The 27,800-nt window shown below is 36.5% G+C and overlaps 2 protein-coding genes across 5 annotated transcripts in view; one reads left to right on the top strand and one right to left on the bottom strand.

Annotated features, from left to right (window-relative positions):
- Positions 1-20,077, bottom strand: part of LOC131427125 (solute carrier organic anion transporter family member 74D) — a 52,152-nt gene extending 32,075 nt beyond the window's left edge. For 3 of the 4 annotated variants that reach the window (XM_058590051.1, XM_058590056.1, XM_058590057.1), the window contains exon 1: positions 19,927-20,077. The gene's annotated coding sequence lies outside the window, so the exon portion shown is untranslated. Of the gene's footprint in view, positions 1-19,841 lie in introns of all 4 variants that reach the window. The other variant, XM_058590052.1, reaches the window with a different exon arrangement.
- Positions 1,298-26,131, top strand: LOC131427124 (solute carrier organic anion transporter family member 74D). Its single transcript, XM_058590050.1, has 8 exons — positions 1,298-2,328; positions 2,402-2,747; positions 10,451-10,671; positions 10,731-11,259; positions 20,767-20,822; positions 20,892-21,380; positions 25,145-25,331; positions 25,387-26,131. Exons 1-8 carry the CDS (start codon positions 2,247-2,249, stop codon positions 25,988-25,990), a joined length of 2,514 nt encoding a protein of 837 aa, XP_058446033.1. The 5' UTR covers positions 1,298-2,246; the 3' UTR covers positions 25,991-26,131.
- Positions 26,132-27,800: the final 1,669 nt, after the last annotated feature.

The raw sequence follows: 27,800 nt of genomic DNA, 5'->3' as shown, positions 1-27,800 counted from the left end.
GGACAAAATGCATGAACATTAACTTTTTACATTCTACAATCGATTAAAAAATAGAGTGCATAGAGTTGTACGCACCCAACAGACAAAAAAAAAACACTTTTCTCCGAGATGGCTGAACCAATTTACATAAACTTAGATTCAAATGAAGGGTCTTGTAATCCCACACAAAATTCCTGAATTTTATTCGAATCCGAATTCCGATTCCGGAATTAGGGGGTGACATGTGCAAAAAAAAAATGAAAATAAGTGCACTAACTTTCTCCAAGACGGCTGCACCGATTCTCACAAACTTAGATTCAAATGAAAGCTATAATTGTCCCATAAAAAGTTCCTGAATTTTATATCGATCCGACTTCCGGTTTCGGAACTGACTTTCGGTTCCAAAATTATAGAGTAAAATATGTTAAACAGGCGAAACAAAAACCATAAAAAAATTTCTAAACTGGACTCAAAACCAATATTCCCAAGCTTAGGGTCAAATTTATGATCGTGATAAAAATTACTGCATATTTTTGGATACAACAAAAATTTTAATCGTCATCTCGAGCAAAGCACTATTACATTCTGTATGTTATACTAATGCACAAACAATCCCTTGGTTTCTTTCAAAAATCGAAGAGAAACATTTTGAATAGAATACCACAGTATTAAATATGAGAAAGGCATCATTACACCACTAAGTGGATTAAAACAGGTTTTTCGATATTCGATCGCTTCAATAATGCACAACAATACTTGTTGTCGAAGGTTTTTTTTCTCTTTTCGATGTAATCCACGAAAATTATACCATGACCATCCAATCAAACAGACATCGTGACTTTTTTTACCTATTGAGCCTCTCTAGTCGGAACGTTCGTGCCGCTTTCCAAACATTGTCAGATATTCACTCACTTCTCTGGCGAATAATGAATTGATCCAGATTTCGGTAACAGTTATCATTCGACCCAAAAAGTCCAACCGAATCTGCATAAGCACTGCCAAACATGCTTCTGAAGTACACTCGAGCTCGTTTTTTAGCCTGATCACAAATGCTCGATATCCAGTGATCTTTTTCCAACCTCAGTCTCATAATTATTATCCAACTTTTGTTCACGAGAGAAACGCAGTTTTGCCTTCCGAAAATGTTTTTTTAGCATGAAAATCGTTTTCATAAGTATTATAAAATGTACCAAAAATAAATGATGTTAAAAGATTTTCGAATTCAGAAAATTACCCAACAATAGTTAACTAAAGTGGAAACAAAAAAAACATCTTGAACGAGATACAAATGTTATTAGATAAACTTTTTGACCTTCGAACTACCAAACTTTCAATCTTAAAATCGGTTGGTGGTTGGCACCTATCCTGAGACAAAATTTGACCAAAATCAAAATTATTGTTTGTAAACGTGAAACTTAGAGAAGTATTACCAGAAGAAAAAATAAACAACTCTCATTGGTTTATGTGACGTTCACGCCGAAGTGAAGTTTTTTTTGTAGCTCGACTTCAAGTTTTGTCATATAATTATACCATCCAACGAAACCTGGGGTTCGTCAATCGCGCCTACGGCCATTGGTTCGTCATATCGTATCGTCGTGGAAGTATCGTTATATGCAAGTTATCTAAGTTGTATTATTTTCTCTTTATTGTTTTTTTGGAATGCCGGTGTTGGATACATTTTTCCAATTGTGAAATCTCGCACGTAAGCCAAATGTAGACCAGCTTTCCAATTTAACTCCTTTGTTGTTGCGCCGAACAACTTTCCGTGTGTTGATGGTTATCTCCGTACAAAATCCTATCGATTTCCTAGTATTCGCTAAACACTGCGTTTGTTGGCACTACGATTCGTAGCACAACTGTAGTGCATTTTATCGAATGAATGTAGCGACATTGCGAAAACCCTTTGCGTTCTAATATCATGAATTCACAGGCAATCATGAACGGCTGAATAACTATCACTTCTCTAGTATGTACTATGATAAAGCTTCGGGAAAAAGATTCGGCTTGTTCGGGTTGGCCGACCTTTACGGAATACCGAGCTGCTCTGATAAGATTAGATACAAACGCTTATCAGTGTTACGAAAGTCGTGTTTCAAACAGGTATCCTGTGGCAGTTTGGATCCAGTCCCCAAAGAGCTCACGCAGTGAAAGTTAGTCTGGTTTTGTGACATGTGCAAACAGTGATTGAGAGTGCATCATAATCAACTATAATTACTAGAAGCAGCAAACTGCTTATGAATAAGTGCAGCTAATTGAACTGCAACGAGATGATAAGACCTGCGTCTTTGATTCGAGATGACGAAGATCGGCTACCGCAGTTTCAAGCGAATGCGAACAACATAGGAAAAGGCAGGTGTCTTCGGCAAACTCGTGACAAATTGGTCCGGTTTCTTTAGCTGATAGTGAAATTTTTGCATTCCAGATTCAATCGACTGTGGGATCAGGGCGTGTAACTGCTGCAACGGTCCAGGATGTCAACGGTTGGGTACATCGACGTCATTTCTGATCATCCTGTCCTTGGCCGGTTTTGTACAGGGTGGCATTGAGTCGTACTTTAGGGTGTCCGCCCATCAAGCTGCGAATGAGCATGAGTTCGATCCAATCATCGTTGACTGGCTGCTGGTGGGCAGCGGAATATCACAGGGCCTATTTGCCCTGCTCGTGACCTACTGGGGCAACCGGTTGCACCGTATCTCCTGGTTGGGTGGAATTTTTATGCTGCAATCCGCTGGACTGCTGATGCTGATCATACCTACGCTGACTCACAAGTATGTTTCTATCGATGTGTGCTTTTTGATACCCGCAATGGGTCTTATCGCGATTTCTGCGAATGTGTAACGCAACTGCGATTTTGTTATCTTTCCCTGCCCTAGCTCATAAGTTTTTGCTATCGAGTCGTTGTTTTTTTACTGGCAGCTATGTTTTGAAAATAATGAACGTTTCAGCTGCATAAAACAACTCGACTAGACGTTGCTTGAAAATGAGTCGCTCAAGATGTTTTTGTAGCATGTGCATGATAATAAAATTTATCCATTTTCGCTTGATTCGAAACAACGTTGTGCTAATAAATCTAACAAGCACTAATCAAACGTGGGTCAACCCGAGCCAACTTTGTTTTTTTAACAAAATATGCAAAATGTTAGACCCAACCTTATTTTGTCCTAATCTCGACCAAGTTCACCAACTGTCACGGTTTAACGTGCACCATACGGGGACACGAATGAAAAATATTTTTTTTCTTTTCTGCATATGTTGTTCGGACCGACACATCAAAGTTCATGATTTCACAACGTCTTGTCATTTTTTTGTATTATTGTTCCGATATAATTTATACCAGGAGTATCATTGAATATGCGGATGGGCTATTTCAAAGATATAACCGGATAGACGTGAATACTATGAACAAATTTCTTGCCAACTCGATTTCTTGGCAGCTACTCAGATTTCAACGAAATTTTCTAGATATGTAGACTTTGTCACAAAAGCCACTTTGCACACTTCGTCTTTTCTAAATCGATCTAGACTGTCTCTTAAAATGGGACAGATTTTTTTATTACTTCAATCAAATGGATATAATCGAATATCTGTGTGGGTGATTTGCGCAGAATTAGTCATATTTTCAAGTAAAACGTGCTTAATCCACCTAGCAGTGAAATGATACCTTTTTTATCAATCCGCATGTGTTTTTTGCATGAATATTCTTCGGTGTTTCAGTTTTCATGACATTATTCTAATGTCCGTCGTTTTAAGTGGAACCAGCATAACCCAAACCGTTTCGTATAGCCATATGACGAATAAATTGCAATAGTTTTGAGTCCAACTTTAAAGCTTTTCGGGATTGTTATCTTCTATATCGCTTTGAATTTTAAAAATTCATCATCCTATAATTCCAGAATCGGAGGTCAGAATTGGATAAAATTGGATTTATTTTAATTTGAACTTTTGTTTCTGAAATTCGATTTGGCTTTTTTGAGAAAACGACTGAGCTTTGAGAAACGGAATTCTAAAATCGGTATGGCCGAAGTCAGATAAATTTACCTGAGTAGCTGTATGGTTTACATTTGTTTCAAAATGTTTGAAAATCAATGCTAACCCGATAATCCTGATTAATTTATGTGAAATAGACATTTTTATACTAATCACCCTGTATCTCCGAAACCGGAAGTTGGATCTGACTGAAAAACAAGATGTTTTATAGAATCTTAAAATTTTTCATTTTAATCTTTCACAATTTAAATTTCGTTTCACATATCAAGGAAAGGATTTGTAGTGTCAGTAGAATCGTAGCACTAGCCATGCAATGGTTCTGTACACTTTGAATCGGCTGCGAGGTCGGTTGAAACAGAAGGTCAAATTCCACTACAGGAATGTAATACCAAGGCTTTTTGTCACATATCATCCTGTAGTTCCGGAACCAGAGGTCGGAACCAAACATAATTCGGGAACCTTGTGTAGGAGTATACGACTTTTCATATGAATCTGAGTTTGTAGAAAACGGTTGAGTCATCTCCGAAAAAAATTTAGTCAAATTATTTGTCACACACGCATTTACTGATCTCGACGAACTGATTCGAATTGTATATGGGTGTTATGTTCTTCCAGCATTTATTGCTGTAAGTAGTTTAAATCAATATAATTATGGAATTGCTTTCAACTCGAAAATTCAGCCATCATCTGGTTTACATATGGCATATTCGAACGATTATGTTGTCAAAAACGAACCGTGCTAAAATCGGTCCGAGGCAAAATATCATGCTGTACACAGTCTTTTGGGTACTTAGAAACAAATGTATGTAACAGTATAAAAAATCGTGTTTTGTTTTGCTCCCAAGCATTTCTTTGCCAGACAGCGCTCAAAACTTCTACTGCTGGAATAGGGGAAAAGGTTGCTTACACAAAAATTTCGATATCTCCGTTAAAAATAGATGGATTTTAATAATCTATGGCTTGTTGGATAGCTATTACCGTGCGAAATCTAAGTCTGAAAATATATTCTGTTTTCAAGGTCAATTGTAATGGATACTGTCAAAATTTTGACATAAAACTTCGTACAACTCAAAAAGTAAACATCCAAAATCAAAACCATTCAATAGCGTTCTGGGTGACGGGGAGACCTTTCATTTGCGACTTTGATCAAAATCGGTCCAGCCATCTCTGAGAACTCGACCTCTTAGTTGACAAGACACATACACACACACACGGACATTTGCTCAGTTTGTCGAGCTGAATCGATTGGTATATGACATTCAGCCATCCGCGCCTCGGAAATTTTTTCTAAAGTTTGAGCGAATTCTATACCTATTTATAAAAAACCCTTCTTAATCCACCTAGTGGTGTGATAATGCCTTTCTCTTCTTTCATAACAGTCTCATGAAAATATGTTTCATACTTTTATTAAATAATTTTGGATACTAATTTTGACACCAATTGATTCAAATTGATTCGAGTAGTTCACAAAAGCATGCCTCAGAGTTTATTTCACACAGTCAGCATCATTTTTCCAAACTAGTGCTTGACATTTGCGTTGCCTATTTGTATGAGAACAGTGATGCCTTCTTAGTCCACTTAGTGGAATTTTCATATATCTTGAAAAATCACCATAGAGGGGAGTACATGAAGTTTTCGAAATCGAAAAAAAATTTTTGATGCCAAAAGGCTTAGAATTGCATGAAACGTCGAGAATTAGTGTCATCTCGAAAAAAAATTTTTTTGAAAAAGTCGACTTTTTGGGGCTTAGAAAAAATATGAAAATTTTTCTAAGTCCAAGAAAGTTGATTTTTTCAAAAAAAATCTTTTTTTAGATAACACTAAATCTCGACGTTTCATGCAATTTTAAGAGTTTCGGCATCAAAAAAATTTACGCATGTCTGATTTAGCTCCAATTTTGCATGAAGGCTTTTTTCGAGGTGCTTAAACTTTTGAGCACTAGAGCTTAACGAAAATAGAGGTGATCCCAAAATTTTGGCACCCTTATATATAAGAGCGGTAAAAATCAATGTGTTTTGTCGGTTACGTCACTTATACCATCATATATCTGGAACCAAAAGTCACAACCATTTGATCTTCGAACTTGATCAATGGCCCGACAGTAGCTTTCAAACGAGCCCAAGTTTGTTAAAATTGGTTCAGCCATCTCTGAGAAAATTGAGCGCGTTCAAATATCTTCGAAAAATGCACACACATATACACACACACACACACACATACATACATACACACATACAGACATTTTCCGATCTCGTCGAACTGAGTTGAATGGTATATAACACTATGGGTCTCCGAGGCTCCGTTCGAAAGTCGGTTTTTCCAGTAATTCTAATACCTTTCTATAGAGAAAGGCAAAAAGGTAAAAATATAAAAAGAATCCATTGTTTGATAACGAAGAAATTCAACAATTCAATTGTTTCGGATCCCTAACAACTGTTCACTATCTTTTCTTTTATTGTAATGAGCATGAAATAATCTAACAATAGTGCATTGAAGTGAATAGTGATGATTTTTTTACTGTTCTCTTCTTTACTTGCTGAGGATTTACAAAAGGCCAGCGAGAAAATTATTTGGCTAATCTGCTTTATGAGTTGTTCGGACAGGATAAGTGACAAATATTTTCATCACTTTTCAGCTGCCGACCTGGCAATTGAAGAAAATTTATTCTACATTGTTTACATCGAATAAATTCAACAGTTCGTCTCTTTCTGAGACCAATTAACCGATCCCCAAGCCATGTAAACGATGCTTTTTCATTGATATTAACAAATCTACAGTAAGAATAATAGAGGGTCAGTTTTATTCATATTCGTGTCAATCTGATTATGTCTGGGACATAACCTTTAAATCTTAAAATGAAATCTTTTATTTGTGTTTTATATGGCCGTATATTTAAAGATTTAAAAATGTTAATTTAATAGTGGCTCATATTTGAATGAATGAAAAAACATTGCCTTACGATCCCAGTTGAAATTCTTTGACCTTGTGTTGATTTACTGGCTTACCTTATCTTAGACGACAGTTTTGATGCAGCTTGATTGATAGAAATATTCTAATTATCTTCTACTACTACTAGCATGCCATTAATATGCAGTTACTGTATCTGCCGCTTCTCACAAGCAGGTCATGTAGTTTGTGATCTTGTAACAAATGATTAGCATTTTCCAATAATAATAATAATGTAAGCCCCTTTTTAATCCACCTAGTGGTGTGGTAATGCCTTTCTCTGTCATATAAATAGTCTCAATAAAACATTTGTAACATTTCATCCTCGGCCATAAGTTCTGTGAGCTTATCAAATAAACTAATAATAGATTTCAAACGAGTCTAAGTCTTTCGAAATCGATTCTTTTATCTCCGAGAAATTTTGTTGTTTTGAAGAACACCGGAATTTGTCGGTTACGCCACATATAACATTGCATTTCTCGAAACGGAAATGTTCGCCACTACCCTGACAAATTTGATTAGCATTGTTAGTCTTCAAATAACCCTATGGTTATCGAAATTTGTTGAGTTATCTTCGAGAAAATTCAGCCGATGATAAATGTGCGGTTATTCGATACCATTATATGTTCGGAACCAGAAGTGACAACCATCTGATCTTCGAACTTCGTCCAGAATTCAATAGTGGCTTTCAAATGAGCCTAGGCTAAGCCAACTCTGAGAAAATTGAGTTGAAAAAAAACAACGTGTTTTGTGACTTACCAAGTGACGTAGATCACAAAACATTAGCCTGAAGTGACAGCCATTTGATTTTTCGAACTGGATCAATAGCCTAAACTTGTTAAAATCGGTTCAGTCATCTCTGAGAAAACTGAGCCGTAAAAATATCGTTAATAAGTGCACACATACAAAAACACACATAGACATTTTCCGATCTCATCGAACTGAGTCGAATGGTATATAACACAGTGGCTTTTCGAGACTCCGAATACTTTTACTTTTCTATTATTTCGTTTTAAACGACCAATCAGAGTATGCTATCCAGTTTGAGGATGTCATAGTGTCGATCGATTAATGCTTTAATAACTCATATACTTGGGAGATGTTTTATCGACTAATTTGAAACAAACATCCGACGTTTAAATTAATCGAATAATCCTACAAATGCAACAAATAAATGAAATAATATTTCGAATAATCGAATAATAATCCAGATAATGAATTAAAATTTAATCGATTAGTTTGAAAATTATACTATTATTATTATACTATTATTATTCAAATCAAGTAATTCGAAAAACCCGACATCCCTGTTCAAGTTGATTTATAACTTATTACTTTAATACTGGCGTCTGTGATATGGAAATCCGTGTCTTAGATCATCATCTATAGCAGGCTAAATTAGACACTACACACTCTGAATTTCAGTTTTGGTCATCTATCATTGAAAATATTTGATTTTATACAGTAAAATCGATGCGTAGAAATTTTTCTAAGAAGTAGTAGCAATGATTTTGCTAATCTGAACGAACAAGTTATACAAGTGTAAAAACTGACCCCTTTTTAATGCGGTTTCATACTCAAATTATTAAATTGCACCCTCATATTGAAAACGAAGGAGCTTTTGACACGAAAAAAAACTGCAATGGAAAGGTTGTTTGAATTGTTGACGTAGGACTACAAAACTATTGTGAAAATTCCAGCTAAAATTTTCTTTGTAGCTTTTCTTGTGTTTCGTATCATTTTATTTGTGCCTATGCGAAATATTTGTTTGAAAATAATTCTTTTAAATTTTTTAATGCGCTAAAGTTCATTGGTGTTGGTGATGAAAGGTGCTGATCGCATGCGAGGAAACAGCAGAATTTCGATGAATATGTCTCTCGTGTGAGACGAACGGCGCATGAAGTAAATCCGCAGAAAGCCAACTTGCTGATGTGCACAGCAACCTTGTCTACGGCACTAACGAGTCGCACAGAGTGCCAGTTGGTCCTGTATACGAAACGCTTGTTAAACGCTGTTAAGGAGGGGGTAGGGTCTAAACGATGAAAAAAATCATCATTTTTTCTAATTTTTTCCAGGATTATCGTTCAACAAAATAAATTCCAATGTTTTGCATGATAAGAAGTATCATTCGAACAACATTTTGTTATTTCTTCGTTGAAAAATATTGAGAAATAAGTTGGTGAAGAGGTAAAATGAAAACTACGATTTTTCACGAAAAAATCCGCCGTTTTTTAGTTGTAAAACCTGTAAAGTAACAAATAACTAAAAGGAAAACGTTGGGGTCTGGTTTTTTATATGTAGAAAGTGTGTGCAAAATTTGAAAAACATTGGTACAGTAGGTTTTGAATGACGATGGACACGGACTTTCAAAACCTGCTTTCGAGAAAAACGCGTTTAAAGGTTTTTGCCTATAAAATCAATGGAAACAATTTATTACTCCAGGGAGCCAGTAGGGTCTAACATTTTCAAAAAATCATATTTTGTCTATTATAATTTATTATAATGAAACATTTCAAGCATGTTTTGTCATGTTTTGAAGTCAATCGGAGTAGAAATGTTGGGCCTATGCGCCGTGTTCTTGCTTCTGCACAGAATGAGATAGCCATAAATAAAGGTCTATAACTTCCAGAGTCTCTTTCCAGTTCTCTTACTATAAGAAAATATAAAGAAAATAATAAGTGATTTTTCAAAAGTGTTAGACCCTACCCGCCATGATAATGACTTGGAGAACAGAGAAAATTATACATTGTTCGTTATCAGGGCCGCCGAGAGAAAATTCGGGCCTGGGGGGACTTTAATATTGCGGGCCTCAAACATGAGAATTAAAAAACATTATGAGCATGGGAATATAATCGAATCAAGAGAATTTTAAATACATTATTTTAACAAAATAAAAAATAAATGATTGGATATTTTGATTTTCAATGAAGAATGAAAAAACAATTTTGAATCTTCGATTTTCCGGGCCCTCTAAAAAAACTCCGGGCCCGTGGAGATTCCTCCCTTTCCCCCTCCCCCTCGGCGGTCCAGTTAGTTATTAATTTAAGTTTAGACCACCAATTTTCAGAAATATATAGTTTAAACTACTAGAATCGATGCGTATAGATATTTCCAAGCTGTAGGTATAATGTCTAGCTGAAGATTTTTTAAACTTGATCACTGTTTGTTAGATTTTTCCGTATTTTGAATTCGCATATAGAAAACAAAGACGTAGTCCTACGTCAAAATAATTGATAACACAGGTGAAAAGGCAATTATTTTGAAATGCCTTCTTTTCTCAGTCATTAGTACAATTATATTTTCAATCTGCTGTTGTGAAATTAAAGTTTTATTTTCTGGCTTTAAATTTTGGAGAATTCAGCTTTCGTTCTATAAAAACTGAATTTCAGCATGCTTTTATTAAAAATTCTATATTGAAAATAACCGTTGGTTCAATGAACCAATATTAGTGTTTGGAAAGAGGCCAAATGATTTTTTTTTGTTGAAATCTAGCTTTTAGTTTTTCTTATACCTTTCAAAATTCGAACAAATCCAACAGCTCGAACGACTCGGAAACCATTGCCGCGATAGAAGTGGCAAACGTTTGTATTCTGGATCAGTCGGCTGAGCTTCAGATTGAGAAACCCTACGGCATCACGACGCTGGTCCTGATGTTTTTCGCTCAGGCCTTGATCGGCATCGCCAATGTGACGTTCTACTGCTTAGGAATGAGCTATCTGGATGATAACCTGAGAGAGCACCAAAGTCCCAGCCATATAGGTAAGGTTCATTATGTCGAAACAATCTGTTTGAATTTATGTAACGATTTATGCTTCTAGCATGTGCTTTGGCCGCTCGCGTTTGGGGTCATCAGTTCGGGCTGGCCATTGTTTTGGCCGTTGGAGCAACTACACTAGGCTGGTGGCTTGGGTGGGTGATAATTGCACCAATCATTTTTGTGCTAGGATTTCTGTTGTCTCTTTTCCCCAAACGGCTTCTATCGACTGTAGTGCGGCAGGCAGCGGACGAAATAATAGAAACTGCTACTAGCGAAAGCCAGCAATCGTTGGCGGGGCACAAATGGCTGGCAGATATCGGTTTGGCAGCATCACTGAAGCGAGTCTTAACCAACGGTATTCTCATTTTCAATGTACTAGCATTGGTTTTTATTCAGACCGGTGTTATTAACTTCAACGCACACGAACAAAACTACCTGCAGTCGAGATTTTTTCTGCCCACTTCGAATGTCAATGGATTGAATGATGAATGGACATCCAGATTGATCACCAACCTGCTGCGAGCTCCAGTGGTTGCATTGGCTATGGTCGTGGCTGGATTGATTATTGCAAAGGTGAATCCCAGTCCGAGGTGAGTAGCATGATAATTTGGAGTACATAAGGTCATAGGCATCATGACGCTAAACAGCCTTTAATAAGCTCACGTAGCTGTAGTTTGTAGCTTTTTGAACAACAGAATTCTATTTCAAAGCCATTTTATACTACTGGTGTTCTATTGACATGCTTAATTTTACACAAGTAATATAACTTTTTTGGTACCCATTTTCGGCATATTATAATTTCTATTGTTCACTTTGCGAAAAAAAAATCCCATGTGGTTATTCTAACTGTAGTTCATAGAACTACACTGTTATTGTCAGAAACACTGTGTAAATTTTTGTTTCGAATATACAAGAAGCATTTCTCTGTCACCGTATATTCAGTGACTGTAAATTACAGGAAAATGCTTATCAATTCGACGTTTACTAACTGCAGTGCAAATCGGTTCAATACAAATGCTAATTGCATGGCTGGGTTCGGATTAATAATGATCATCACTGCACACTTCCCTGAATCAAAGCAGAGCTGAGGCGAGTAAAAATATGAAAAACACATTACGGAATGTTTCTAGATTGATTGCTTTACTGCTAATTGATTTGTTTAAATTGAACATTATATCATAATTAGTTTTTCGTGATTGATTTTTTGGTTCTTTGAAGAATTCATTGAATTTCTCGGAGTTCAACAATGTTGTTGAAAATAATTATGATGGCGATGAAAATAATTAACATTCGAGTAAGGCGAACGGCGCACAAAATAAATCCAACAAAAGTAACGTAACTTTAACATTTATTCAGTTGATAGGCAATCAAACTAACTTCATCGGTTCTTCGTTCAGGATTTCGAAAACACTGGAATAAATTGTTTGACACCTTTGAAGGCATCATTTCAACACAGGGTGGTTTTTAATAGAATTTTCCACAAACTTCCATAAGCCAGGATAAAACTCCTGCTGATTCCTAGAAACCATATTACCTCACTTTAACATAAACTCTAGTTTTTTTTTAATTTAATAAACTCACTCAATAAACTCGTATTGTGAAGTTGGCGAACGGGATCCAGATATCGTCATATCCCGATATCACAGGCTGAAATGTCAATATTAGTTTTGATGAGATTGAATTTATCCCGTTGTAGTTGCTCGTTTCATTGATTTTTATATACAAATATGATAAATACGCCAAGTCGCATTAAACCTTTTTGGTAAAAATGTTATGTGTTACTTTATAGAACTCCAAGATGCAGTCAAATAGTTCACTAAAACGATTCAACACTCAACTAACCAAAAGTTTTGATAAAAGAGACTGATTTAGCTTAAGCAGCTTCCAGAGTTCATCGATAGCTCCTAATAGCAGCCCAATTTCTAAGTAATTATCCAAACATCAAAATTCGCGCGACGCAACCGAACGAACTTCTAAGCTGCTTCTAGAAAACATTGTTCAGCTTCTATGCAGCGAGAAATTTGTTCTGTGCTTTCAAGTTCTCCAAAGTTCCGCGTGTACTTTTAAGCAGCAGTGGAACTTTTGGTTTCTTGGACAATTACCCTCTGAAAGGACGCGAACTTCTGTTGATAATAGCAGTCAAGAGAACTCCTCATCACAGTGTGTTGAAATTAGAACCTGAGACCCCGATTTAGTTTAAAACAGTCACCCTTATTTTCTCTCCTGTAAATCCCACATGAACTCAATGATTCACTATTCAGTGTTTACTCTTTTTTGTACAAGACATTTGATACTAATCGATGGGTTTGATTCTAGACTGGAGCTCGCAATGCTTCATTAGAGATTTCACTATAGAAAATTTTGTCAAAAATTTATTAGCTCTGAGCCATACTCAAACAGAATTTTTTTGTTCGAATAAGATTGACTATGTCCACTATATGTTGACCATCATTGCTCATCTGTTTACCTGTTGAGTATACTGCTCATCAAAAATGAGCGCCCTCTGGTGAGTTGTAGGGACCACTTTTAGAATCACTGGCCTATAGCAAGACGCAAAGTAGCAGTAGAGCAGTTCAATTACGAGTACCTAATTTACTATATTTGCTGATTCACTATTCATTGGTTGAATCCACATTGACAGTACGGTTCTCACTGGGAACGAAATTACCAAGATTAGTGGTCAAATTCCATAAATAATAACATATCTTCATTTAAATCAAGTTGATTAACATCACGAGTCGATTAAATAAAAAGTGAAACATCATCATTGGCTTTTATCGTTTTCCTGTTAATCATAGTTTCAGTTGACCAACAATGGATTGACAATTGTTAACTTTCAAGTCAATCGAAGCTGAACTCTCGCTTCTTCGCTTTATGAGATAAGCAGAGGTAAAAAGGCCCATAACTTCCAGAGTTTTAGTTAGATACACAGAAAGAAATAATGAAATTTACACGAGATGTAAATCAATAGTAACATGGAATAAACATGGGTTGAATCGAAATTTTGATTGAAAACCTTCATCGATGCAAAACTAAATTGAATTGCATTGAATTTTCAATGAATATAACTGTATCTTTCAATTAACGCTTATTTTGCGATTAAATTGTATTGAAACGTACAGAATTGTGAAGTAATTTTATGTTTAATTACCTGCTTCAAATATGTGCATGAAAACAGATGTAAATTCACAAAATATTTTTATCTGTGTAGGCTTGAAAATTTCACAGAATATTCTTGAAATGTTTAACTATAAGAAAAAACAAATAAACAAATTAATGAGTTTTCAAAAGTGTCAGACCCTACCCGCCCCTTAAGACTAAACCCACTTGAGTTTTTGATTGCTGTTGAAGTGAAATGATAATAACAGTTTGATTGTTGTTCTTAGCGCAACATGTTGAACATACCAGCAATTGACTCATCAGCAACTTTAATCATTTGAATTGTTAACAATGTCAAGAACAAGTCACTGAAATATTTGCAAAAAAAAACTACAGAGGTTGTTCGAACAGTTGACGTATGGATAAATAACTGTTGTAAAAATCACACCAAAAATTTATTTTGAAGTTTTTTTTTGGTGTACTATATCAACCAAGACCATGTGAAATATTTTTTTCGAAAATATTTTTTTGAAGAATTTTCGATGCCCTGAAAACGACCGTTTGATCTGTTAGTGATGAAAGGTGCTGGTCACGAACGGTCCAGTTGCTTATGTGCATAGCAACCTTTCCCGATCATCGAGCTGTGACAAGTTTATAACAAACAACTGGTTTCGTACCAAGTACTAATATAAACCTGGTCTCGTTAGTAGTTAAAATTTTAAAATTTTCTAACAAGTATCAAAAACAGAAATATTAGATACGATGCTCTGATCGGATCTCTACAACAGTAATGAACCGCACAGAGTGCGAGTCGACTCGACACTGGTTTCTTGTTTTGTGAAAGTGCTATTCTGAAATGCGAACACACACATTGAAGAGCGGAATTCCTGGGAGCAAGGGCAATCAATTTTTTTCGTAGATATTTCAAGCGAGAAAATAATTTACTAAATAATAACTTATTCGAACTAGGACTGGATTGTATTTATTAAAAAAATATGAACTAGAACGCATATAGCAATTAAACTTATGCAAATCTAAGAATACACATCTATCAGGTGTACACCTTTGCTTCCGCCATTTTCCTATAGGTGGCTGTACCGGCTGAGGCTGGTCAAAAGAATGCCTTCAAAGTGAGTGTGTACAGTGCCTAACGAATTGTCATCGCCGTTTCAGTGACAGTTGTTCTTGTTTTCGTATTATTCACGCTCGAAAATGTCTGTTTATGTGCCCAATTCTCGCCATTTGCGGGAAGTTTTACTTTTCTGTTACAATTCGAAAAAAATGCAGCTGAAGCGCATCGAATGCTTTCAGAAACTTACGGTGATGCTGCTCTGAGTAAAATAACATCTCTGGAGTGGTTTCAACGTATTAAAAATGGTGATTTCGATGTCGAAGACAAACATGGTGGTGGAAGAGAAAAAACCTTCAAAGATGAACAACTAGAAGCATTGCTTGATGAAGATTCGTGCCAAACCCAAAAAGAGCTTGCCGACTCGTTGGGAGTGAGTCAGCAAGCCATTTCAAAACGTCTCGCTAAAAGCAAAGCGGCCACAATATCAAGAGTGACATGACAAAGTCATCCTCCAACACGACAATGCTCGGCCTCACGTAGCAAATGTGATCAAAAAGTACCTGGAAACGATGAAATGGGAAATCTTGCCCCACACGCCGTATATCCCAGATGTCGCCCCTTCTGACTTCCACCTATTCCGTTCGATGGCACACGGCCTGGCAAATCAACATTTTCAATTCTTCGAAGAGTTGGAAAATGGATTGCTTCATGGATAGCGTCAAAAGAGGACTCCTTTTTTCGAGCCGGGATCCGAAAATTGCCGGAAACATGGGAGAAAGTTGTCGCTAGCGACGGACAATGCTTTGAATAATACATCTGTAAGCACTTTTTCGCAATAAAGCTTTTAATTTTGGAAAAACACGGCGGAAGCAAAGTTGTACACCTGATACATTATTAATTTAAACCAATTGGTTTTTGATTTTATTGATGTGCGTCTTTGCTAAACTACTACACGGATAAAAATCTATTGTCGGTACCATGATCTTTTTTTTTTTTTTTTTTTTTTTTTTCCCAAGGCTATTGATCTGCATAAACCATTGCAAGATACCTTAGATAACTTGTCCGATTGGGCTGTTCATCTTGGTATCGAATTCTCTGCGGAGAAAACAGAGTTAGTCGTCTTTTCAAGAAAGCATGATCCCGCGCAGCTTCAGCTCCATATGATGGGAAGAATGATCCAACAGGTTTTAACTTTTAAATACCTCGGGGTGTGGTTCGATTCCAAATGCACGTGGGGAGGACACATTAGGTTTCTGATAACAAAATGCCAACAAAGAATAAATTTTCTTCGAACAATAACAGGATCTTGGTGGGGTGCTCATCCGGAAGATCTAATAAAATTGTATCAGACAACGATACTTTCAGTGATGGAATATGGATGCGTTTGCTTTCGTTCCGCTGCAAACTCTCATATTATCAAACTGGAGCGAATTCAGTATCGTTGTTTGCGAATTGCTTTAGGGTGCATGCATTCGACACATACAATGAGTCTTGAAGTTCTGGCGGGAGTTCTTCCATTAAAAGATCGATTTTGGGAGCTTTCATCACGCCTGCTAATAAGATGTGAGGTGCTGAATCCCATGGTAATTAATAATTTCGAACGACTAGTCGAGCTTCGATCTCAAACAAAATTCATGACAGTATATTTTAACCATATGTCACAGGAAATCAACCCTTCAAGATATATTCCTATCCGTGTCAGCCTCCTAAATGTCCCTGACTCAACTTTATTTTTCGATACATCCATGCAGCGCGAAGTGCGTGGAATCCCGGATCATCTACGTTCGACGGAAATCCCAAAAATATTTTCAAGTAAGTTCAGGCATATTGACTCTGAGAAAATGTTTTACACGGACGGATCGCGAATTGAAGAAGCGACAGGGTTTGGTATGTTCAACAATAATGTTTCGGCCTCATTTAGGCTTCAAGAACCTGCATCTGTTTATATAGCAGAGCTAGCAGCAGTTCAATATAGTTTGAGTGTAATCGTCACATTAATTCCAAACCATTATTTCCTCTTCACAGATAGTCTGAGTGCAATTGAAGCCATTCGCTCAAACATGACTGGCAAGACTGAACCGTTTTTCCTGGGCAAAATAAAACAGTGCCTGAACGACATATTGAACAATAATTATCTAATCACTATAGTCTGGGTCCCGGCTCATTGCTCCATTCCTGGCAATGAAAGAGCCGATATTTTAGCCAAACGTGGTGCTATTGAGGGTGAAATTTATGAGAGACCAATTGCTTTCAACGAATTCTATAGCTCGTCTCGCCAAAGAACACTTGCCAGCTGGCAAGCTTCTTGGGATAAAGATGATCTGGGTCGGTGGATGCACTCAATTATTCCGAAAATATCGACAAAGGCATGGTTCAGGGGACTGGATGTGAGTAGAGATTTCATTCGTGTGATGGCTAGACTCATGTCCAATCACTACACGTTAGATGCACATCTCCTTCGAATTGGGCTCTCCGAGACTAATCATTGTGCTTGTGGCGAAGGTTATCGAGATATTGATCATGTCGTTTGGACATGCGTGGAGTATCGTGATGTCAGATCTCAAATAATAAATTCTTTGCGTACCCAAGGTAGACTATCCAATATCCCAGTTCGAGACATTCTTGCTTGTCGTGACCTTTCATACATGAAACTTATTTATCATTTAATAAAGAAAACTGGAGTTTCAATTTAATAAAGGCCCCTTTCAAGACTTAGTTCTGATCCCAGCTGCGTCCATGAGTTCAACCAATAGCTAAATTAGAATAAAAATAATGTAATGATACAAACAAATTCGAAACAGTTTATGAAATTATTAACAAAATGTCTGAAAATAACAGCTTATTTTATAATTTATAGAAGTTAATCGTTTGGTTCAAATAATATTTCCGAGTAGATTTCATAATTAATGACGAGTTACCTAAGATGATATTTAAGTAATAAGAGAATATGTTTTAATAAATGCAAAACGTTGTGACTATGTTAGAATTGAATTAGGATAAGAATATTATGTAAAAGTGATGCTACGGCGAAGAAAAACTTATGTAAACTGCCTTAAGAAATAAACGTATTTATGAGAAAAAAACCATGATTTTTTAATCATGAAATCATGAACCATATCTTCATATGAAATTTCATGAGCAAAATTATAGATATCATGAAAATTTTCATGGAAGATGTGTTATTGCTCATGATATCAATCCTTTTGCTCATGAAATCATGACTTTATTATTCATGATAGACATTATTCATCATTTCATGATTTTCAATGGTGGTACCGGCAATGGACTTTTATCCGTGTAGCACTAAGAATTCAACTAGATAGTTAATTGTTCCAGCCCCCAAGTCCGTTTTGAAAATAAAAATGACAATTTAAAACAACTAATATTTTAGTTATATTTCATTCGCGAGTGGATCCGTGTAGTGACTATAGAAAGTGGTTGAACCCTTCGAGTTATTATTCGTGATAATAATTACGTCAAGGTGGATTGAATATTCATCACCGATTTCCACAGATTTCATTGAAAAAAATTCGAGAACTAATCAAACTTTTTTGTCTGAGCTTTGTTTGGTAGCAAACGAATTATAAGTTGGACGAATTACAAATTGATCGAAAATCATAAAACTGTTTAGGCATTTGAAGATCTATGCTGAATTACATCGATATTAATATTTGAAACTGTGAATTTAAATTTAAAATTTGAATTTCGCATTATGAAACTTTATTGTCGGACGAGAGTTGATTGACCTGACTCGAGGTAGCACGATAAGCGTGGAAATCCCACGCCAACTTACGAAGTCAACATTTTGGAAGCATATGAAATTAAAATTGTGTTTTGTTGATTCCAACTACAAATATTTGAATTCGTCGTTGTAGAGGTATGACTATGAAACCCGCATTGAATTACTTATTCTAAAACCATAAAATGTTGGAATAACATTTTTTCAACATCACTCCATTAGACAAATTTCGATTCAGTAGTGAGTACAGATTTTTTATTCAGAGTAACACAAATTTTTCATGAAAATATCTGGCCTGTCTTATTCTAAGCAAAAATCGGAAGAAAACCAAACTCTTCTAAAGTGATTGACAGGTGAAGAAAAAAAAATACAAAAAAGCAAGTTTAAGTGAGCTATAGAAATACGGCAGGGGAACTGCTATTCTATAGCATAATTATTATTATTATTATTATTATTATAATTCTTTGTCATAACGGCTATCCTGTATGGATGAGACAACAATTTTTCAGCAAACAACTAACCCCATCGATTCGCAACTAGTGCGAATGATTTCGAATCGGAGAAAACGACCTCCGGTATAAGATGCTTACACATCACCGACGTCACGATCGATTAGAAAGTCAATTTTTTGTCCTGACTCGTAGTGATTTGATCAGAAAAAAAGACTCAACAATTGCGTCTCATTATCACTTTTTCCTGTTAGCGTGCGAAACTACCGCTACACATAATTGCTTGTAGAGGTGAAACAACATAGTTGGAAAGGTCTCCGGAGATGTATTCGAACTGAGTTCGATTCCATGGGACTAGTTTTTGTTTGATATATTTCAACCGATCATCTTCGGTCAGATTTTAAATATAATTTCCCAACAAATGACAATGTGTAATGACTAGAAGCAACAGCAGCTATGGTAAACATACAAATCAGTCTGTTTAGATCAGTCTAACAAGTGCCAATCGTTCCAGTTGAAGTATTTCTAAATGTAGACAACAAGCATGAGTGAATCACAACAATAACACTGGTAACCGGTATAGATATTTAACATTTTCCGCTACTTAAATACTTTGGTGTTATAGTTACAGCTGAATCATTGCGATCTGCCTTTGGTGCTTATTTTTTATAACACAAAGAATATTTGGTTTCAATCACGTTTGCGTGATGAACACCTGATTCCACTAATAATAACACCAAATTTCTTTTGAAACAAACTAACAAACAAACACTAGTTTAAGTTCTGCGGTTTGGGGTTCAAAATATCACGCACCAGTAAAAAGTTGTTTTACAACCTATCAAGTCACACCGCGATCACCCGTTTTGAGGAGTCACGTTGCCCCCCCACTGCTACCTACAGCAAAGTCAGCTTTCGCGGTTGAATTCGAATTCAAACAGGAGTGACGCAAAATTGTGACCTCTGAGAGAAGGAAAACCGAACATTCCGACTAATACGTTAAACTTCTGATCGCGAACAGCCCGTTCTGCGCGATGTGCTCAGTACCGAGTCTAATCGGAGACTAACCGCGATCATTTGAAAACTGCTGGCAGTGATGTTACGCGCTGGAATGTATACGTAGCAAGGTGATAAGTGACCGGACCAGCCGCGACAGTATTTTTTAATCCATACAGATTGTATTGCGGCTGGGCTGTACCAGCACACATATGCAAAACCGCGAGAACTCATTGCTGTCAGTATTGTGTGCTCATCTTCCCGCGGATCGACGGGAAACTGCTCCGTTTATTGCGGCTTATCGACCTCACAATCAGACATGCTTTTATTATTTAATCGCGTATCTTCAAACTGGATAGTACTCTCCGTCAATCTCAACCAATTTGCATCATGATGGAATTGATTCGTTCACTTTAAACTAAGTTAAGTCACGTGACTACAGCAAACATCGCTGTTGAGGATTGACTTGTGCACACAACTATTTTCGGTTGTCCTAGTCTCGCAGTTCGGAAGGTAAGGCGCTATAATATATTCAAAGATTATTAGTGTCAATCGTCTCGTGGACATGCAAACGTATTTTTTTTAAAATGCGATGAATTGAAATAACGATAAAATGTTTAACTAGTTATTATGAATCAGTCAGCTTTTCTTTGTATGTACAAATATTCAATATGCAGTGTTTCAGCTAACACATACATCGAATTTTAATTGACCGACTGAACTGATTTAGCTTTCTCCCGCACAGGAAGCTTGCTGGATGGAACATCATTGTGGGCATAGTTGCTTCAGGTTTATTTGTCGGTAAGATCTATTGTACCCTAATCAACAATGAGTTCAACCACGATTACAACTGAATGATTCAATTTGCAGCATTTATATTCTTGTCCTGCGAGAACGAGCAAATTGCTGGTGCTTATCGTGGAAGACTGACAAAGCCGTTCTGTGCTTCGAACTGCATCTGTCCGGAGAATGTGCCATTTTCGCCGGTTTGTCCGCAGGACAGTGTGTACACTTACTTCTCGCCCTGTCACGCTGGATGCCAGAATCGATCGGAAATCAACAATGTTGTCGTCTATACGGACTGTTCATGTGGTATCGATACGGAACTGGTGCTGATCGAGGGAGGAATCGCCACGGAAGGGGCATGCGGATTCCAAGATTGTCAGAAATATTGGATTATATTTCAGGTTCTAACAGTGGTGGTAGCAGTGTTGCTAGGATCGGCTTTAATCGGAAAAGTGATCATATCGATTCGGTCCGTTCTACCACAGGACAAAGCACTTGCACTCGCGGTGGAGCTCACGTTGGTCGGACTGGTTGTGTATCTTCCAGGGACAGCCGCCTATCAGGCGATTGCGAGTAAGTCATCATATTAATCGTATTATCATTCGAACATTGGGTTATTATGCAGTGATCATTTCAGTAATTGCACATTATTCTGTTATTATTTACAAAGTTTCTCAATATTTGCTAATAAGCTGATTAATTTTTATTTTTAAGATCTTTTTCAATACAGCGCGAGCTGTACACAATTTTCTCGAATTTGCTCGGAAATCCTCTAAGTAAAGTTTATAGTAATCGAAATCCGCGGTACCTTCAATCTGACAGATAATTTGGATTTGTAGAGATTTTTGGTTTCTTGTGAATGATGAACTGCCGAAAATGCCGTCGTGTTTGGAATGAATAATTACCGAAATTATTAGTATTTATGGTATTTTTTTGATATTCCATGTTGCTGTTGTTGTTGTTCTACATATATAACATAATAGAAGAAAAAAATGAAAGAAAAAAATCGATTGAACAGATGGAAAATACGATATCCCTAATACAGTGAAACATTTACACACAGTGCAGTGGGGAAAAATGGACCAAAAATGCGACGATTGTTTTGGAGGCATGATACAGCTGACCACAAAGCACTTTTTTGTGTAAAATAGTCAGTAAAATCGATTCCATGTATTTAAAAGGACCGCACGAAACGCTATCATGTTCATTTTACCCCAAGTTCCCTTTTTACACTAGCTTAACTATATAACATAGAACCGAAGAACTCTCAGAAGAGCAAATAGAGTTTTGCTGATGTAGAAAAGTCTAACATATCGATTGCATATAGTTCTAATGACAGCAGCAAACTCGTTGTACCGTTTTACCCCATTTCTTTTCAAGTTATAATATTCAGTTGAAATATGATCTACAATCCAATAGCAGATCCAATACGATCTATCAATATTACGTACAAAACATCTGTGATCCAATCAAACACAATGGGAATGACAGTACTAGCCTGTTTAACCCGTTTTACCCCAATTTATTTCATAAGTCGTATTTCTGGTTTAACTTTCTTTAGCAAACCGAAAACAGGCTGATTTCGATTGATGAAAATCGATTGATATTACGGAGAAAGACCTAAAAATAAGATTACAAATGAATTCAATGACCGCACGAATTTTGTTATACCGTTTTACCCCAATTTATTTCATAAGTCGTATCAATCTGTCGTAGACGAATTACTGTCAGCAGAAGATACTGACGATACTGATGAGTGATGATGAGAAAATAGAGAAATAATTATCTGTGTAAAAAAACGAAAGAATATGTTTTCATTTTTTTCACTTTAATTTGTCTTTAATAACGGCAAAATTGTTCAAAGAGCTACTTGAGCCAATGCGTATTTTCAACAAAATATTAGTATAATATAACTAATCAGTTTTATCAGTAATCGATTCGACCAGACTCCTTTCAGGATTCAGGAAAATTTTACCTCGAAACTGTTATAAAACCTTCAATGACAGTTATAAACCATAAAATGTGTTTGGACCGTTGAAGTTTTTTACGTAATATGGACCAATATTGATAATTTGTATTGGATCTGCTTCCGAATGGTAAATCAAAAAGCTGAATTAAAAAAATATTAAGGCTCAATTGAAAAAAAAATAGGGTAAAACGGTATAACAGAATTCTTGTGGTCATTGAATCCATTTGTACTCTTATTTCTAGGTCTTTCTTCGCAATATCAATCGATTTTCATCAACCGTAATCTGCCTGCTTTCGTTATGCCAAAGAAAGTTTAGCCAGAAGTAAGATATGAAATAAATTGGGGTAAAACGGTTTAACAAGATTCGTGCGGTCATTGAATTCATTTGTAATCTTATTTTTAGATCTTTCTACGTAATATCAATCGATTTTAATTCCCTTATATGTACTTGGACCATAGAAGTTTTCTACGTACTATGAACCAATATTGGTAGGTCATATTGGATCTGCTTCGGAATTGTAAATCTGAATTCAACATAAAATTATATTTGTGGGAAAATTGGGGTAAAACGATGTAGTGCGATGCATGCGATCATAGAACTGTCTTGTTTAATCATAATTGGTCCAAACACCGATCAGTAGAACTTCTTTTCTGTAAATTCACGGAAGGAGATGACTGGGGGTGAACAGAATACAGTTATTTGTAATAAATCTTATTAAAAACAATCCATTTATCTTATGAACATGTCAGGAATACCTTCCGATTGATCGAATTCAATTTTTTCCAGAGTTTCACAGATAGTTTTTGAAGTAAAGACAGAAAAAAGACGAATTGGATCAAAACGGGCATGTTAGTGAATTTTGCGGATCTTTTAATCACCATAAATGTATGCTTGGGTTTTTAGAAAATTATTGAGCAAAGTCGCGTTTTTGATTGTTTTTTCCCCACTGTGCAGTGGATGAAGCATTTTTGTCGTTACCAGTATGAAACAAAATTTGATTCAACGCAATGTTTCAAACATTTGCGCGAATTCATACGAATCCGGTTATGACCAAAGTAATGGTTTTATGTTACACTATTTTTATTGACGCTAATTTCTACTGTATCATAATTTCACTGATACAATCAATTACAGAAATACAATTATCATGTTATCAATATCAATAAATTTGTAATGATGCCATGTGATCGCTACTATATTTTTTGTCGTATTGGATCAAGTAAAAAAATCAATTATAACACTCGCAATAACCGATTTTCTGTCTTTTTAAAATTAGTAGAGCCACCTTGAAAACGATTGTTTTCATACGAAAATAAAAAAAACGATTCATAGAAAATTCAATCCCACAGATTCAGGTACAGATCTTCTACCTACATTGCGAATGTACGACCAACACTAATATTACAAACTATGACAAATCGGTTTGCGTTTATCACATCATTAAGGATGATTTGCAGAATCGAAGGTCAAGTAATTATATCATGGCGGGGATTTTTGTAACATCAAACAATTTTTTTAGCTCTTTTGTTTGAAAAGCCAGTGTTGTCAATATTCGCACTTTTGATTGTAGTTTAATTTCTGCAATCATCAAAGTTTCTTGTGTGGAGTAGTGGAGCATTACCAGAAGTATATTCTTTATTGTTAGATTTGTTCAAAACAAAACACAAAACTAGAATCGTGGTGTGAAAAACGTTAAAATGTTCGATTGTTTCCAACGTTTGCGTGGTAGACTCAGGCCACTACATGATGTACTGTCATGATACTGTCTTTTCGGTTATGACGGTCATCAGGTAATACAAAAAAAAACTATCATTTGTGAGCATCGTTCGTTCAGAATCTGATTGGTAGCTATTCCGCGTTCTATACTGAAATTAGTTCGTATGTTATCTCGTGTTTCCAATTCATTTCGGTTAGTGCTGTAAACTTCCAATTACCTTTCTATCATAAACGGGTCATTGTTTTTTAGAAGACCTGTACGAGCACGCATATTTCAATTGTCAAACGATGGTAACCGTTCATTAGCGCGCCCAAAATAGGGTGCAAAACTAATAAGTTTTTTCATCTTTATTGGCAACACATAATATAAATGTGTTTTGCTCGCATATACAATTATAGATTTATTTATCCCATTTATTCTACTATTCTCTCATTATCGATCTTCATTTGATGGTTCGTTACTTACTAAATATTTCAAAGTTGGCTTACTAACTATTACAAAACCATCTTGAACGAGGTGAGATGAGTAAAAAACATGAAAAGTTCAGAGCAAATAATCAAACATTTTCTAAAGTTGTTCATCTTGGATCCCACACTCTGTTCGGATTTTTCAATTTGTTGAAACTTCACTGATTCATTTTTATTTTTTAGTTAGCGCCTGCCAGTTTTGGTCATCCGACCAGCGAAGATGCTTCATCCATGAGACACCATTCTTCGGAACAACTGTCAATATTCTTACGGCCGTTTTGATCCTGATTGGTGTGATTTTCGACTGTTTGGTGTTTTACTTTGTACGGGAGCTTCCTCTGTATGGCGATGATCCTGACGATGCATACCGGTGTGTTTCTTTGTTGATTTAGTTTGGTATTTAGCTGTAACTTCTCTGATTACAGACCAATCGAAATGCGACTCATCACTCAGCAAGCAAGAAACAGTTCCAGACCCACTATTTCTCCTGACAGTGAGATTCAACCATTCAACGGGCGTCAAGAGCAACAACCACGCGATTTGGTATCATTCGCACCTTCAAACAGTTTACTCCAGGCATCAACTATTGTTGCTCAAGATGCTCCCTTAATTCAATCCATTCAAAACACCCAGGTTGACTACCCTCAAACGGCCCGGTCTATTTCTCCAATCGCCGGGCCATCAGTAACGTATGCTGAGGTTGTTCGACAGCTACCGACGCGACGACCGTCTAGTGATTTAGATGAACGATTGGATTTCAGCTCGGTAAATAGTCTGCCACCAGGCAGGACGGATGATGACGAAGATGAATCGGAATATGAAGATGCCGTACGGATAACCAAAGCTAATGGGCCCCTAACAAACTTAAGGGATTACTCGGGTCAGAATCCAGCCTTGTTCGGAGCAACGGGTAGTGGCCGAGGCTTTGAATCACCACTGTCAAGTGCTGTTAGCAGTCCCGGTGGAATCGGATACACGAGGACTAAGAGCCGAGACGGGAGACCCATGAGTCCAGAGACAGATTTCTAAATGTATAGTACGAAATGTGGGGATAAAATTAAGCACCGATTTAGTTGTAGTTTATGTATAGTCTTATCGTTTAGATCTACGTAAAAGTTCATTACCAATTAGAAGATAAGCGGAGTGTTCAAAATTGTTCGCCATTGTTCTGCCACAGATTGTTTCTTAGAATATAAACTATAAATTATTTATGTATGCATAGTAACCACTTTGTTGAAAACATTATCCGAATGCAAAAAAAAATTTTTTTTTACTGAAATACTTTTACAAGAGAATAACCATTACTCTCAAGATTATACAATGAAAATAAAAAAAAAAGTTGGTAATACGTTTCATTGCGAAACTTGACATTTAATTAATACAGGCTTTGCATCGTAAGAAGTGTATCGAAAATAAGCTATCCACATACATTTGTGTTGAACGCATGTTTTTGTGATGGTTTTTATGCTCAAATCACAGCATGCTGTGCGTTTGGCTGTCAGCTTTCGTTTGTTTACTTGTTTGTGCTTTTGAAATTCTGCGTTTTCAAAATGTCGCGTATTGGAAAGAAAGTGAAAATTAAGGTTCTGGACACATGGATGATATTACTATGCGAAAATTGGCGAAGCGGTTTGGAATGCATCATGTCAGTGTTAAAACCATCATTAATAAGGTTGGGGAACACTATTCTTCAGATTAGCTACCAGGAAGAGGCAGAAAACCCGGTTCTTCCAACCCGAAACTGGACCAGAAAGTGGTATCTCTAATTGTGTAGAACAAATCAATGTCAATACGTGATTTGGCCAAAAAAGCAGGAACGAGTGTCGGAATGATCCAGCGTATCAAAATGCAAAATCACTTGAAGACATACAATTAGCAGAAAATCTAGGAACAAAGTGTACACCAGAAGAAGCGAGCAGTAACAAGTAAACCCGGAAATTGTATTCGCGTCTTTTGCAGTGTCCAGATGCATGCGTTTTGATGGACGATGAGACTTGTGTATGGAGGACTCAATAACCCTTCCAGGTCCACAATACTTTACTGTCGTCGTTGAAAAGGATGTGAGCGATGCGGACAGGTCGATTCAAGTGGAGAAATTCGGTCGAAAGGTACTGGTATGGCAAGCAATCTGTTCCTGTGGTTTGAAGTCAACAATTTTTTACACTACCGGAACTATAAACACAGAAATCTATCGATCTGAGTGTTCCCAGATGAGATTGCTGCCTTTATATAAGAAGCATAGTACACCTCCACTGCTTTGGCGGTGTTTAGCGTCGGCTCACTATACCAAAACCACTCTCAATTGGCTTGCGGAAAAAGGTATAAATTTCGTTGAGAAAAATATGAATCCACCAAATTGCCCTCAGCTTCGACCCATCGAACGTTACTGGGCAATCGTGAAGAGGGTCTTCAAGAAGACTGGTTAGGCAGCTGGGAACATGCAGGAGTTCAAACAAATTTGGGTTCAAGCGTCCAAAAAATGCGATGCAACACTTGTCCGGAACTTGATGAAGAGCGTTCCATCAAAAGTGCGAAAATTCGTGAAGTAATAACTCAAATTTCATCCGGTTTTCATTAAGCTCAAGTTTAACCTCGCACAATAAAGGAACAATTTTTAGTTTGAATAAAATATCGTTTTTTATCATAATTGAAAGAAAAATTTGTGGATAGCTTATTTTCGATACACTCCTTATTCTCGACGTATAGGGCAATTCCATTGCAAATGCTGAAAGTAAAGTCAGAGCACTATATTCGAAGGTAGCACGTCTGCTGCAACAGACCGCTCAACCGATTCATAAATTAGTGTACAGGACAATCTTACACTGAGAATCCTTACTAA

The sequence above is a fragment of the Malaya genurostris genome, chromosome 2 (genome assembly GCF_030247185.1).
Source record: "Malaya genurostris strain Urasoe2022 chromosome 2, Malgen_1.1, whole genome shotgun sequence".
In the NCBI taxonomy this organism is placed as follows: domain Eukaryota; kingdom Metazoa; phylum Arthropoda; class Insecta; order Diptera; family Culicidae; genus Malaya; species Malaya genurostris.
This window is presented reverse-complemented; position numbering and strand designations above follow the sequence as displayed.

Bases quoted from the DNA above. Each gene is read 5' to 3' on its own strand.
- LOC131427124 (XM_058590050.1), top strand. From the start codon at position 2,247: ATGATAAGACCTGCGTCTTTGATTCGAGATGACGAAGATCGGCTACCG. The intron at 2,748-10,450 runs GTATGTTTCTAT...CAAATCCAACAG, and splicing joins ATACCTACGCTGACTCACAA to CTCGAACGACTCGGAAACCA. The intron at 11,260-20,766 runs GTGAGTAGCATG...TCTCCCGCACAG, and splicing joins AAGGTGAATCCCAGTCCGAG to GAAGCTTGCTGGATGGAACA.